This window comes from Pelecanus crispus, chromosome 7, assembly GCF_030463565.1.
Source record: "Pelecanus crispus isolate bPelCri1 chromosome 7, bPelCri1.pri, whole genome shotgun sequence".
NCBI classification, from domain to species: domain Eukaryota; kingdom Metazoa; phylum Chordata; class Aves; order Pelecaniformes; family Pelecanidae; genus Pelecanus; species Pelecanus crispus.
In genome coordinates, this window is record NC_134649.1 from 51,417,837 (window position 1) to 51,432,060 (window position 14,224).

The following is a 14,224-nucleotide window of genomic DNA, read 5'->3' on the forward strand; positions in this document are numbered from 1 at the left end:
GGAAGTCGTGATGCTACAACAGCGTGGCACGGGGCCCCGATACCATAGCCTGCCTCCTGGCTGTGCTTCAGCGACTCCTGGGGCTCCTGACATGGGGTTCGCTCAGGACCTACTCTGCGCCTGCTTGGCTCGAAGCACAGACAGGGTGAGCTCGCATTGCAGCAGGCTACACCAGGATGCTGCAATCAGCTCTGCGCTTTCACGGGAGAGCACTGTTCACTTTTTCATTCGGCAAAAATTAAGAGGCTGATGTCAACAAAGGCCACAAATCCTGGCTGACTTAGCTGTCTCTGCTGGGGGAGGGATCTCACCTGATCTGGCTCTTTTTGGGGTTGATATCTGATATAATCGGGTTCTTCTCATACTTGAACGTGATGTTGTAGCTGGCACAAGACCTGTTCTCGAACTGGACGCAGACTCGCACGGCCGTGGTGAGCTCCGCGGATGGCATGGTGCAGGTGATGGTGCTGTCGTTGCGGCTGCGCAGGGAAAGGCAGGGTAAGCTGCAGAAAGGCACGGCGGAGCGGCCGGAGCCAGGCACCGCAGACCTGAGCCTCCCCAGGGAAGCGAGGCGGTCAGCAGAGACAGGCAAGAAGGAGCTGCCAGTCACATGCCAATCACCTATTAACTACATTGCCTACTAACAAGCGGTTCTGTGCATATACCATCCCACGCTGCCAGACTGATTTCCCATATAGCCAAAGGAAAAGGGCAGGCTCCTACTCCTTCCCACTGATGAGATGGGAACGTACAGGAGGAGGCGTTTCTTCCGACCAGCGAGCTGCCGCAGCAGCGGGACCCTGGGCACGCAGGTGCCTTCTGCCTCCAGCAGATCCAGGAACGAAGCCCATGTCTGCTTCACTCCCAGGGTTTTGGTCCTGGTCCCAGCCCACCCAGGGGGCCGGGCAGCGTCCTGTGGACGGTGCGCGAAAGCACGGCGTTTGCTGCCGGTCGCCGCCGCCACATCACGGCAACACCAACGCCATCGCTTTGCCAAAGAAATGCGCCCCATTCTGCTGTCGGGCGCCCACACCGCAGCTCTGCCTTACCACTCCGGGGATAGCAGGCTGATGGGGTGCTGGAAACGGAGCAGGCGGCAGCCAAGCAGGCCTGGAGCTAGGAGCAGCATGCAGTGGTGCTCCCCACCCAAACCCCAGCTCCTTCTGATCTCCTGGGGGACAATACCATCCTAATGCTTTGGCTCTGGTCACTAGTGCAGTGCCCCCAGAGCCGGTCGCACCTGAGGTCAGTGCACTGCTTGGACGTATTGACGAGGACGCGGAGCTCAGAGCCGACGTCCAGCCGGCTGCCTCTGATGGTCACTCTGGTTCCTCCAGCCTTCGGGCCGTTCAGGGGAGCTATGGACTGCACCACGGGAAGCTAAAAACAAAGGGGAAATCTGTTTTCTAGCCTGGTAAATTCGCATTTGGATACTCCACACTGCACACGGGAATTGCTTCAGTAAATTTAAGTACCCAGTATTGTGAGTTTCTGAAACAGCAGCACAACAAAAGCTTTCACTGGCGGGGTTTCAGAACAAGGGGACAGGTACAAGTGCTGAGGAGTGAGATCATAGAAAACCCCTGTGACTCTCTGCAGTCTCTAAATTCTGGCAATAAATGAGACAACAGTCCAAACTGGAGCCCAGGATCCCACCAGTCCCTTGAGATTTCCAACTGCGGGTCCAGATCTGGCAACAGCTCAAGGGCCACCAACAAAAGGAAATTTCTCATTCATGCCAGCTCCCACCACCTCTGCCCTTCCAGACCCATTTCCTCCTGAATGCAAAGGTAATGCTAAAGCCCCGCTGGATGATGGCCTTGAGATCTGTGAAAACAGCCACCTGAGTCTACATAATTGAATATCAAACTCCTTCTTAAGGAAGCTTCAAATCTGAATCTCTTGAGGTGACAGGAACTAAGGGGGAAGTTGCTTTGCCTCTCGCCATTTTCAGCAGAAATTAGCATGTATGTTATCTGCATTTGCAGCCCCTGGAAATCTTCCTGAGATTCATGAGCTTAAGGCTTTGATAACTCATGCAGCGCCGAACCCTCATGCCTGCTACACAGAGCACCCCAGGAGAGTCTGCTGGGCAACTTCCCTGATCCGCTTTGAATAGGACACCGAGGGCAGAGCAAATAATTATTTCAAGGCTCTTCCACAGGGCACTTGGTAATTCCCCGTCAAACACCGCAAACCCCGGAGGCCCGGCGCGGCTGAAGCCCGCTCACTGCCGCAGCCCGTCCCTTGCTGCAGCCGCAGAGCAAAACCACGCCAAGGCAGGCTGGAGAACATGGGCTAAGCTGCTTCGTGCCGCCTGGCGCTAGTGCCCTTTCCTGTCAATCTCAGCCGCACAAACATGCTTATTAATAGCTATCCTTGCCCTTGTCCTACCCTCAGACTGCTTTACTTCTCTACAGACATTTCCTCTGTTGTTTCTGATCATTACCCATTTCCATGGGATTCATTTTGTTAATTTTTATTTCTCTGCGTGTCTGCAGGCAGCTGTCTCCTGCCCTTGGCCCCTAACCTATGCATTCAAATCTGTAGTTACAACAGCAGAGAGGATTATTCATGTTCCCCAAAGCCCTCCAGCTCTTCCCCTCAGCAAGAGCCAGTGGCTACTGCTCTCAGTGCACTGCCAGCACTGATTGCCTCCATCGCAACTTTTGCAAATTCAGCTCATTCGGCAAATTCAGCTCATCCATAGCCTGCTATAATGTCCTGGAGAAGTCTCTTGATCACATTACTCTCTCCTCCTCAGCAGAATTACAGCTGTATACTGTCTCTTCTAGATACGTCTAATGGGGACTTTGAAAAGATGTAGCACACAAACAGCATTTGGTGTTTTACAAAGGACTTTCTTTGGAAGGGCAGTTCTAAGTCTTTTAGACTTTTTCAGGTAAACTGCTATCAATGCTCAAGCTCAGGTCTCACCAAGACCAGCCCTGCATGGTGTAGTCTACTCCATCTTCATGCCACTGTATGTGAGAGGAGACTTAAGAAAACTAAACGGCATTGCTTAGTTTGCCAATGTTGCGGGAGCCACGTTTGGTGTGGAACACAGCAGCAGCTACACATCGCGCAGCTTCACTCGCTGGCGTGCGCATGCGCAGAGCAGGGCGCTGTCTCTTCTCTTCTTCAAGCTTTGCTGAGACAGACACAAGACAGCTTTCTGCTGTGCCACCCGAGCAGAAAACAGCTCCTCTCCTGCTCCCAGGAGGACAGCCTTTGCCATAAGCCTGCTCAGGAGCTGCCAGCACAGAGCTCTCATGGACCCGGTCTGAGTTCAGCGACTGGCTTTTGCTCCTCTTGCTTTGTTTAGCGCTGGTGCATTTGCAGGTGTTTCCTGAGAGGGCTTTTCCTTGCTCACCAAAAGCTGGCAAAGAAGCCGCCCAGCCCTTTCCCACTCCTCAGGCCCTTCTCCTCCTGTCGAGAAGACAATCGGCAGCAGGTGATGTGGCCGAGTCAGCACACACATCCTGATGGCAATGCACCAGAAATCCCAAAGCCAAGGTCTGTTACTGGGTCGTACCCAAGCTGTACCTTGCTCCACTCCAAACCCCTGCATCTCTGAGACGTTTTGGGTGTGAACACGGACACCTGGAAATGATGGGAATGGGTCCCAGAGCAAACATCCTCCTGGGAGCTACTGCTGAGGCAAGCCCGGCAGTGCCCTCGCCCCAGCGGTCCCCTCCTCGCGCGCTGCCAGGCCTGGCTCTGCTACGGGGCGCTGGGATGTGCCATACCTATGCAGGCTGCACTCTGCGTAAACCTCTCTGGACTAAATGCCTAGCACGTCATCGGGTACAGTGGGGGGGATTACATTCCATGACCCTGCCTCAAATTCCTCACAATGGCTACCAGGAATCAGCTGTTGTTTCCTGGGGCTCAAGTCTTCTTCCAAGCCACTAGACTGCAGCACAGTCTATTCTTCCCCAGTGCAAGCACAAAGGCTCCAAGTAAACAGCATGTCCTTGGCACCCATCCTGTTGTGTTTGCCCTGGACGCACGGGGCTGCCTGTGAATAGCATCTAGCCGGAGACGAGGGTGCTTGTAGGAAAGAGAAGAGCTGCATGGATCTGTTTCAGGTTTATAGAGATGAAAGTAATCTTTGTGAGATGGTACAGTACAAAGCTATAAAGGGCTTTTCTTTGTATAATGACACAGGGTTAGCTCAAGCCTAATCCCTACACATTATTCTCATGCAAAAACTAAGACAATCTCTGCAGCAAAAAATATCAGTTCTAAATAATGTGAGTCCATGGCACGTACCTACATAGCAAAAAGAGACTTTGCAAGTCTCAAAAAACCTCACAGGTTGTAACAGCACTTTAGTGAAAGAGGAGGAAGAAAAACCAGGGGCGAGGAATCGCGTCAGCTGCTCCTCAAGGACCCTGCCGCTTTTTGTCACAGATCCTCTTTGTAAGCCAGCTGGGGGCACGGGGGTGGCGGGCTTGCTTTAAGGGGTGCAGGCAACGTCAGCGTGAGCATCACCAAAGAAGCATCCAGGAGGCAGGTACTCACCACGTAGGAGTATCGCTCCCTGGACTTCCCTTCCCGGCTCACGTTAACCGTCACCACATCAGAAAACGCCTCCTGAGCCTCTCCGGTCTGGCACACGATCCTGCGGACAGGGAAGGGGAGGTTGGTGGTCCTGCCGCCCCTCCGGAGCAGAAGGGCAGAGCCCACAACCTCCTCCTCCTCCTCCTCCTCCTCCTCCTCCTTGGGAACGGGGCGAGCGACGGGGACGGGGAGGCACAGGGATGGGCAGGGGACGTGAAGGGGACAGGGAGCCGACACTCACGCCTCGGAGACAACGTATCTGTCGGGCAGCGGCACGCACTGCACGCTGCCTATCCTGACGGCGCCAAGGACGTCGCTGAAGCGGCGGCCCAGGTTCCTCCCGCGGATGGTCAGCAGGGTGCCCCCCTCCAGCGGCCCGCGCAGCGGCTCGATCTGCGGCACCAAGGGAGAGGTTGGAGCAGAACCAGCAGGAAGCTTCCGGCCTTCATCCCCGAGCCTGTGTCCACATCCCACTTGCTCCCCCGTGAAGAAGACAGAATTGCTCCTCATGCTCCTGCTCCCCCCGCAGCGGGCCCACTGCCACGGTCCCCTTGCTGCAGCGTTGCAAACGAGAAGCCACCACTGGGTTTGGTACCGCGGTTTGGTCAGGGATTACTCCAGCTGCAAACACATCTGGGGTGAAACATCGCTCCTTCCACACCACAGCTTCGAATGGAGTTAGGGCAGAGACAAACCCGGAGACTTGGAAACCCAGAGGAGGAGGAATGCTAGCGTGCTGGGAAAAGAGAGTCCTACCACCACGTTTTTAAGGGCTGTCCCGAACACAGCGGGGCCTCTGAGGACAAAAACAAGACAAAAAGCGTCCTGATGCATGGAGCACGGCCAAGACACCAGCACTGCGGCACCCCGGGGCGCAGGACAAGTCCGGCGCTGCGGGAGGAGAAGGCTGCTCCGCATCCATCTCCTGCACCGCTGGTTTTTCACCTGGCAGCTGCTGACCCCGCCGCTGCGAGGGGACGCGGGGTGTGATGCCGTTCTACCGCGCGAGGGGTGTCCCCGGGCAGCGTGACTGCATTATTCAGCGGGCAAGACAAATCCCTCCAACTCAGCAATGTCTCTTTTTCCTTGGCAAAGGCGATGGCACACAAAGCCCACGCAACGTGCCTGGCGGCACCAGCTGGCCAAGCGGGCCATGGCTGGTCAGGGCCCAGCACCAGGCTCGGTGCCCTGCTGTGCCTGCTGCATTGCCCCCCGCCCCAGGAAGGCTCTGCAAGGGCTTGTTTGCTTGCGTGACTCTGGAGGATTTGGATTTACCAGCTACTATTTGCTAAGAAAACAGCGCCAGAGTCCTGTGACGCTCTACGACCTGAACTGTGGTTTCCTTCCATTATTTTCTGGCGAGGTGCTGATAACGCTTGATGTGTGCTGGGGAAAGACAGGATCATGGGGGAGCACCCCTCTCCCACGGTGACGAGAGGGAAGAGGCAGGCGATGGGGATCCTGCAGTCCCTAAATGCAGTGTTACAGCACCCGGATTTTGAGCAGCTATTGCTACGTGCCTCCCTAAGAACAGAAATCCCATATCCCTGCCGATTTTGATGTTCGCATTAGCTGCTTTGCCTCTCCAGCTTCTCCTTTCCTAGGGATCACATTTTAAGATTTGCTCTATATACTTTCTTTGCTACTTGTCAGGGACAAATTTGTTGGCTCATACCATACCTCTACACAGAACCCCAGATCCAAATGCCCCCAACAAACATTCATTCAACTACAATTTAAATAAAACTCATTTCAAAATGCATAATACCAAAAGGTCCCTCTGTCACTGTTAATCTCAGCAGAACTGCAGAGCATGTGCCTGGAGATAGGGCTCACATTCACATTTCAGCTATGCTCCATTAAACACTATTCCTGATAAGAATCCTTCAGCCGGCCCTACAAATCTTTCTCACTTTTACCAACCCCAGGAACTCTGGGGCATTTTGATTGTGCTGGTGGTGTTTTTCCCACTAACACAACGAAGACTGGATCTTGTCACTAGCAAGATGTCCTTGGCATCAGATGACTCAACAGCATAGAAAGTCAGAGAACAATTCAGTGCTGGTCTTGACCCTGTCCTGTGCCAGGGACAAAGCGCGGTTCCTCCTTTGCCCCCAGCTGGGGACAGCGCAGCCGGTTCCAGCCCTCCGCATCGCCTGCCATGCCACGCGCGCCCTCCGCGTTGCATTCGGGTCTTACCTTCTTAATCTCCGGAGCTGGACAGACGTCGGAGACGTGCGGGGGCTCGCTGTGCAGCCTGCAGCTGGAGCTGCTCTCACTCCAGACGCAGCGGTGCCCCAGGTCCTCCCTCCCCAGGCACTGAGAACAGTCAGCACTCCCAGTCGCACAGTTGTACACCTCCACTAAACCACCAGAGACAACAGAAAATGTGAGCTCCTGGGCTGGAGACTTTCACAGCTTTGCTTAGCCTGAGGCGGTCAAACACCCCCCTGCTCCCCCTGCACCCCCCGGCTACATTAATCCAAGTAACATCTGAAATGCAGTGGATGAGCGGAGCAGCTTGCACGTACAGCAAGATGAGGCAGCGCTTGGCTGCCATCCTGAAGATTTCCCAGAAGGACTGGGTGCTTGTTCTCACTGCAATATAATTTAGCACTTTCTTTTCCTTTTTCTTCCCTTTGAAAAACAAACAACACCCAAACTCGGAACCTTTTGTCAATTTATGCTACATGTTTCCAACTCTCAGCATCCACATGGGAAGCTGCTTTTGCAAGGCTGGCTCCATCCTGTTAGCAAAGCAATCACATTGCTTCCACACTCTGACAAAAATCGGATGGTTACAGTGCTTTGTACAGTGTTTACAGTTCCTTTCCTTCCCCCTGGTGACCACGGGCCCCTTTCATTGACTTCTCCCTCCAGATCTGCTCAGCTCAGCTTCCACATCATTTTCCTACACCGCTTTCACCTCTTCATTAGCTAGTGCCCTAGGTTACATTTCCTCTCCAGCCTAAAGACTTCTGCTGCTGGAGTGTGGGTATCCGCTGAGATAAACAGCCAGAAACACTCAGGAAATGTTGCTTTCACACCCTTTCCCCCGAGGAGACTTTGCAGGAGAACATAAAACAAAGAAACAGTCACATTTTGCACTTCTGTTCATGGGAGGATCTCGAGGCGCTTCATAAGCAACTAACGAATCCCTCAGCCCTCAACGCTCTGCCTGTGCTCATGCTAACGAAACGTCATCGGCACCGAGGGAGCCTCCCATTCTCCACAAAAAAATGAGCTTATTTCACCTAATCTTGAGTCTACCCAGTGAATGACACTGGTTGGTTTTCCACCCAACAGCAAAGGGCTGGGATTCCTTCAGTGGACTACCAAAACACAGTTTACAATAAAAGCTAATAAATATTGAAATAACGGACACTAATAGCAGTAATTCCATTACAGTATAAAAGATGCACACATTTATAATTGGCCCGGCAGATCTCTGTCTCTGCTTGCAAGTCAGCCTCTCTAATGTTACTCGCACCAATCTGATCAAGGTGAGGAGGAGCCAGAGCAGTCTAACGGTCCCACAGATCTCCAAATATTGTGGCAAATTCAGATCGATGCAAACACAGTCTGCGTAAGTGAGCTCCTCCTCCGTGCAGGAGGGACGGGGATTCCACACTCTTTCCGCTGTCGTTTTGGCTCCCAGCACCACCCACACTGAGAACTAAGAGTCTTCTCTTGCACATCAAAATAGTCTTAGCTCAGATCTCCCACCCCTCTCCTCGGGGCTACCTCTGTATCTCGAAAACACGGACACCCTCTTCTTTCTGCAAGGAAGTCATGTCTCATGCCTACCCATGCTGGTATTTCAAAGGTTATTTCACCAATGTGGAATGCTTTGCAAGACAAGCCTCCTTTATATACTGGGATTTACTATGGGGAAACCTTTTTATCCTGGGTCAGTGGCTGATGGTATTAATGTCTCTCTACCTATTACAGCCATCCTCTAAAGAAAAAAAAAAAAATTCTCACTTCAGGCATCTAGTTCTCATTTGCATCGAGGGTAAATCAGTTTCTTCTACTACAATTGCTGACACTACTGAGAGGGAAAAGAGCCCAAAGCTGCTGCCTCCAGCAGAGCACATTGCTAGGTGCAACACCGAGTCTCCGGCCAGGGCAGGGGGAAGCTGTTGTGCAAACGCTGGCTCTGTCGGCCGGCTGGCCGGCCTTCTCCTATCTAAACGCCTCGCCTGAGTGCACTCTTGATCTGACTCTCTGCCTGCCCTCCTTAGTCTGCTGATGTAGCAAGGGCTTTTTTGGGAATCCGAGTGCTCTTCCCAGAGACCAAGAGTGGGCCAGGGGTGAAATGTGTTTACACATTTTATTCTTTCTCAGCACAGAAGGAAAAAAAAAAAAAGACTCAGTTTTTACAGCCTGCTGAACCTTGATGCCACGCTCTTGTGAGAGCTCACAGCAGAGCCTTCCCCTTATCTGCTCCAGGAGGAATTCCTCCCCGACCCTGGGGACACCCCATGTCCCTGCTGTGACCGAGAGCACTGGCACATCCCGTCCCATGCGCCGCTGGCCGGCGAGACCTCAACCGCTGCCTGCGCTCAAGGACGGGGCTTGACTTTCCCTGGGGGTAAAGGGGATGGATGTCTGCGGGCGTCCGCCTGGGCACGCGCTCACATGGGTGCAATTCGGGGATGTCTGCGGGCGTCCGTCTGGGCACGCGCTCACATGGGTGCAATTCGGGGTTAATACGTTTTTTGCGTGTGCCTGAGAGAAAGAACCGAGCTGCGCCCAGCTGAGCCATGGTATCTCTCTCCTGAACCCATAAACTTTGCCAGGATTTTAGAGTCATTCAAGCTGACCAGATGAGAGCAGAATAAAAATATTTTCAACTCAGACCTGTCATCTTCTCTGGACTGTCAATAAATCTGTCTGGTCTGTCCTTCAGCTGAAGGTTCACTGGGAAGAGATGGCTTTTTTCTGATGTGTGGAGCTGCACACAAAAAACAAATAAACAGAAGCTTAAGAAATTTAGTAACATACAAGGTTCCATACGCACACTACATGGATTAACATTCCTCGTGCGGCTTCTCTGACCACTGCTTCTCAATACAGGAGGGTCCCATCTTTAGCAGAGAGAAAGAGAGGGAAGGCTGTTTTCTGTCTTAGCTGTTCTGCTGAGGTCCCACCAAAGGGCACCGGGGCAGGGTGCACACCACAGTGAGAGCAGAGCCCTGGCTTGCTGCTATTTCTAGTAGAAACGGACAGGAAAACTAGCAGACTGGCCAGGCTGTGCATTTTCAGTGCCAGGCTACCGTACAGAGTTTTGCAGGTGATGTGATGGGGAAGTGCTCCTCTCCAGCTTCTACTCGCAATATTCCCATCGGTGGAAGTTCAAGCATTTGCTGCATTTCAGAGGTGCAGTTTGCCCTCCAACAACCACACACCGCTCTTCGGTGAGCGTCTGAGCATTTTCTCAGGCCAATTCCTAGTTCAGAATTAAAGCTACAGAAATAGCAACACTGAAAGGTGGCCAAATTTTTTGCCTGAATTGAACTCTTCCCATTTAGAAAGGTAAACAAGCTGCTCCTTCCCAAACCCCAGCGGAGCAGGGACCGGAGCCACTGCAGATACCCACGGAGCAGACCACACAGCATGGGTGACTTGTGAACACTCGTGCACCAGCACACGTAAAGAGCCTCTTGCCAGAGGGGCGAACCCGGTTTGCACTTTCTTCAGCTGGAAGCGGAGGGAGCGAGGAGGGGAGGCCAGCGTCCCAGCCACAGGGTGGGAGGTTGGGGCAAGACCCTCCCTTCCCTTGGACCTGCCCCACGCCGCGGGTGAGCAGGGGCTGGCAGCCTCACCCCCCAACTCACCAGCACGTGTACGCACTCCACGGCAGAGGAGTTCACCCACCGGGCTTCAAATGTCCTGTCTGTCCCAAAATGGCACTCCAGAGCTGTCTCCTGGGAGAGAGAAGAGAAGGGCAGAATGGCTGCAACAACCGTTTTGTGCAGTTCTCCGTCTCAGTCAGCCGATACGGCAGGCGCCGTGTCTCACCTTGTTTCTGCCATCAGTACCCGAACTGCATTCCAAGTCAAATAGGAGATCAGAACCTGATACTGTAAATGGGGCTGGGATCTGTGCCTAATTAGTCCTGCTCTGTTACACGCTTATACATAAAACTGCTGCAGGCTGAGCATTGCACGTGGGAGCCAAGCCCCGTCTCTTGCTCTCGCCCAGCGCGCTGCTGCGAAGCGTCACGACCTGGTGTGGGGCAGCCGCTCCTGGAGCTGGGGACACACGGCACTCGCAGACCAGGGGACGTGCCTGACCCACGGCACTGGCAGACCAGGGGACGTGCCTGACCCACAGCACGTGCAGACCAGGAGACTTGCCTGACCCACGGCACTCGCAGACCAGGGGATGTGCCTGGCCGGGCTATGCTCTCGTAACCCCTGCCAGCAGGGTACCCAGGTTCCTCTGGACCGGGGATGTTCAGAGCTCATGCTGCAATGCAGACTGAGAGCCAGCGTGGTCCCAAGCCGCCTCGCCCAAACCAGACCAAAGCAGTCTGTGATTTGGGCTCAAAGCCGCCTTCTCCTCCCAATAACTTCACAGAGCAAACCCCTAATTCAAATGAGGACCCAAAGTCCTCCAAAGTGAGTACATTCAAAGGCAGATGTGCTCAGTGAACACACACGCGGCCGCGAAGGGCAGACTGGAATCTCCTCCAGTGCATCGCTCGCGCCCAGGCAGCTTCTGCTCTGCAGCCTGGCCCGTGCCCCCCGCCCCTCGCCCACCGCCCGGGCAGCGAAGGTGTCGGGGCACACGTCTCCATTGCTCCGAGCTCCAGCAGTGCTTGTGAGCTCCTGTGGAGGGGAACGGAGAAGGAATCCCGCCCAGTGCCCCAGGACAGTTTGCGGATGGTGGCGGGAGGATGCCGGGCTGCCAGAGCCTCTCCAGCCGCCCCGGTGCGGTGTGCCTCGGCCCCTTTCCTGCTGACTTCATTTCCGATCCGGTTACAGGCAGAATTGCTTCCTCTTCAGCCACCTCCAGCATCCACAGAGGAAGAAGGATTTCTCGCCCACTTCTGCTGATTGCAGAGGGCACATCCTCATTTGCAGAGGAAATGTGCAGGAAATGGCAGCCCCAGCCAGCGGGAGAGCTTGTCTCTGCCCCGTGCCAGAGGGCAGGGGGTCCGGCGGCAGCGGCACCTCTGCAGCGCCCGGCAGCTCCCCTGCCGCCGCCGGCACAGCAAGCCAGGCAGTGCCATCGGCGTTTCCAACCTTCTCCTTTCCCTGCAGAAAGAGGAGTTGCCTTCCGTCCCGCACGCGGGAATCCCCTGCAGGGGCATGGCGAGCCAGGCCCCAAGGGACCCGCTGAAGACTTCACCCAAAATGGCACAGGGCGGCTTTCTACAAATATCAGAGCTTAGTCAAGTATTTTCCCAGTGCTCAGCCTCACTGCCCCACATTCCTCTGGTTCCTCCTGGCGCGTGTCGCATCACCAAAGGCACCATTTGACATCCACTCCCACTTTTTGCCCTATTACAATTCGCATGCCAGAAAATTTCACAGAAAGGGTTTTTTCACAAAAAATAAGAGCTCCGCAGTGACCACCAGCAGTTAAGTTAAAACATATTCCCGAGCTGTACTCCAAGCAGCGGCTTAGCCAGCACAGGGCTCCCTTCCCGCAGCTCTGGGCTTTGTCCTTCGTTCCTAAGCGCGGGGCGATGGGGCCAGGCTGGCACACGGCGCCGGGAGAGTGCGACACCGTCACGCTCTGCGGTGGAGCAAACACCCACAAGGAAACCGGGAACTTTATTTTCCCCAAACATTTTGTTCTAGTGACTGTTTTACAAGGTGTATAAACCTCCTTTTTCCACCGGCTGCAAAAAGCCTGTCACTAATTGCGGGAGATCCCCGGAGAATGCCTGTGCACAAACAGCATCTCCCTTCGGCTTCACCGTGCAACCTCGCTCGCCGTCGGGGTGTTGTTTTCCACCAACATCTTTGGTTAACGCAGTGATTCCAGCTGCTAACGCAATCACCCGCTCCCAAGGCAGAAACCAGCTCGTACTTAAACTCCCTTCGTCTGACCTGGCCACCTTGCTGCGCACCAGCCTAGGCTCAGCTGCACCTTCCCGATCTCTCCAGGAACTCGCTTACCTTAGAGAAAGTTGCGTTTGCCAGTGAGATTGTAATGTCCCGAGATACTCCCGTGGGCATTGGGTCCAGCGAGGCAGGTATGATTCGCGGACAGTCAATTTTCTTCTGTTAGGTACAAAACAAGACAAAAGAAAGAGAGGTTATCTGAGTGCATGCTGAGCATCCTCAGTGATGAGGCAAGAAGACACATCGGGGCCCTTGATAAGATTAATTTCACTACATCTTCAAAGTCAGATCACGCTGTAACCCTAGAAAGTGAAACACCAAACTGGCACCATGACGCACAGAGTGGTAACGCCACGTGGAGCCTTCCTCCCCGGAGACTCCAGCTTTGGCACCGCCATAAGATCCACCCCTCTGCTAGCGGCCAGATATAACCACGGCAGGGTGGCCGGGTTTCCAGGAGGGCTCATCCGCAGCCATGGGCCAGCAGCCATGGGCTGGCGAAGGGAAGACCCCAGCAGGAATTCCCCCCCCGCTCCCACCTGCCTCCTCCGCCAGCTTGGGGACATCGGCAGCTCCCGGCCCCCGGGCAGTGGGGGGCCAAGCCTGCGCTTTTATCTCCCTGCACTGGAAAAAAATGTCCTCCCAGGTAAAAAGCAAATGTGTATGCACTCCTCAGCTGCCACTCAGGGCAGCTCCCTCATTACATGCACTTAAATGTTGGAAGACGGGGCTGGAGTGACACTAAAAGGAGGCACTGCAGCCTACGACGGCAAACCTGCCGGTGCGACCCCCCTCCTGCCAGCGGGAAGCCGACGTCTCACACATTGCAATGCGCATTTCTGCAAGCCCCTGCAGAGATTTCGCTTTCCAGCGGTCTCCCTCCTGCACAGTGTCGTTTCAGAAGTGTGCGGGGGTTTGTGTGTGCACGCGTGTGTGCGCAGAGGAAAGGGTATAACGAGCTGTAGGGGCTTCAGCAAGGGGACTGCAGCGGTAGGACAGCTGAAATGAAAGGCCTAAATGAAGCTGAAAAATGATTTTAAAAGGTCATCTGTCCCCCTACTTTTGTTCTCACTTTAAATTGATGGCTCAGATACTGGAGCTGACTCAGTATTCAAATCTGTATGACAAGCCCATCCTGTTCTCTCATGAGATGTAAACCACACTGCAAAACTACAACAAAAATGAAGCCAGCTTCTCCGTTGCCTCAGGGTATATCCAGATTAATGCCTTTGACAGTGGAGCCATTGGGGTAAAAGGCAACAAAATATTTGGTGCATTATGCAGAATAATTTGCAGCAGGGAAGATTTCCTTCCCACTTGCATCAAGGGTTGCCCCGCTGTGACTCTGCTGATGACAGTGCTGCTGCTGCTCTGATGAGAGGTACCGCCTGCCCTTCTCGCGCCGAGGTGCCTGGCAGGACACATCCCCGGTGCCAGACACACAGTGAGCGTGAGGTTTCTCTCCTGCCTTCCCCAGACCTAGCTAGGGGTCAGGGAACTACCTGGAAATGCCTGTTTGACTGTGGAAAACAGCTTCATTTCTATCAGGACACTCATCTTAACCAAGCACAGTTGGT

The 14,224-nt window shown here is 54.1% G+C and overlaps 1 protein-coding gene across 1 annotated transcript in view; it reads right to left on the bottom strand.

Annotated features, from left to right (window-relative positions):
• The window catches only part of PLXND1 (plexin D1), an 83,858-nt gene that overhangs the window by 34,896 nt on the left and 34,738 nt on the right, over window positions 1-14,224 (bottom strand). Inside the window, exons 9-16 of the mRNA XM_075713815.1 lie at window positions 12,702-12,806; window positions 10,407-10,496; window positions 9,430-9,523; window positions 6,766-6,929; window positions 4,808-4,959; window positions 4,528-4,627; window positions 1,241-1,380; window positions 312-479 (exon numbers count right to left, since the gene is read on the bottom strand). Of these exons, the coding sequence (XP_075569930.1) occupies window positions 312-479; window positions 1,241-1,380; window positions 4,528-4,627; window positions 4,808-4,959; window positions 6,766-6,929; window positions 9,430-9,523; window positions 10,407-10,496; window positions 12,702-12,806 (1,013 nt within the window). The remainder of the gene's footprint in view (window positions 1-311; window positions 480-1,240; window positions 1,381-4,527; window positions 4,628-4,807; window positions 4,960-6,765; window positions 6,930-9,429; window positions 9,524-10,406; window positions 10,497-12,701; window positions 12,807-14,224) is intronic.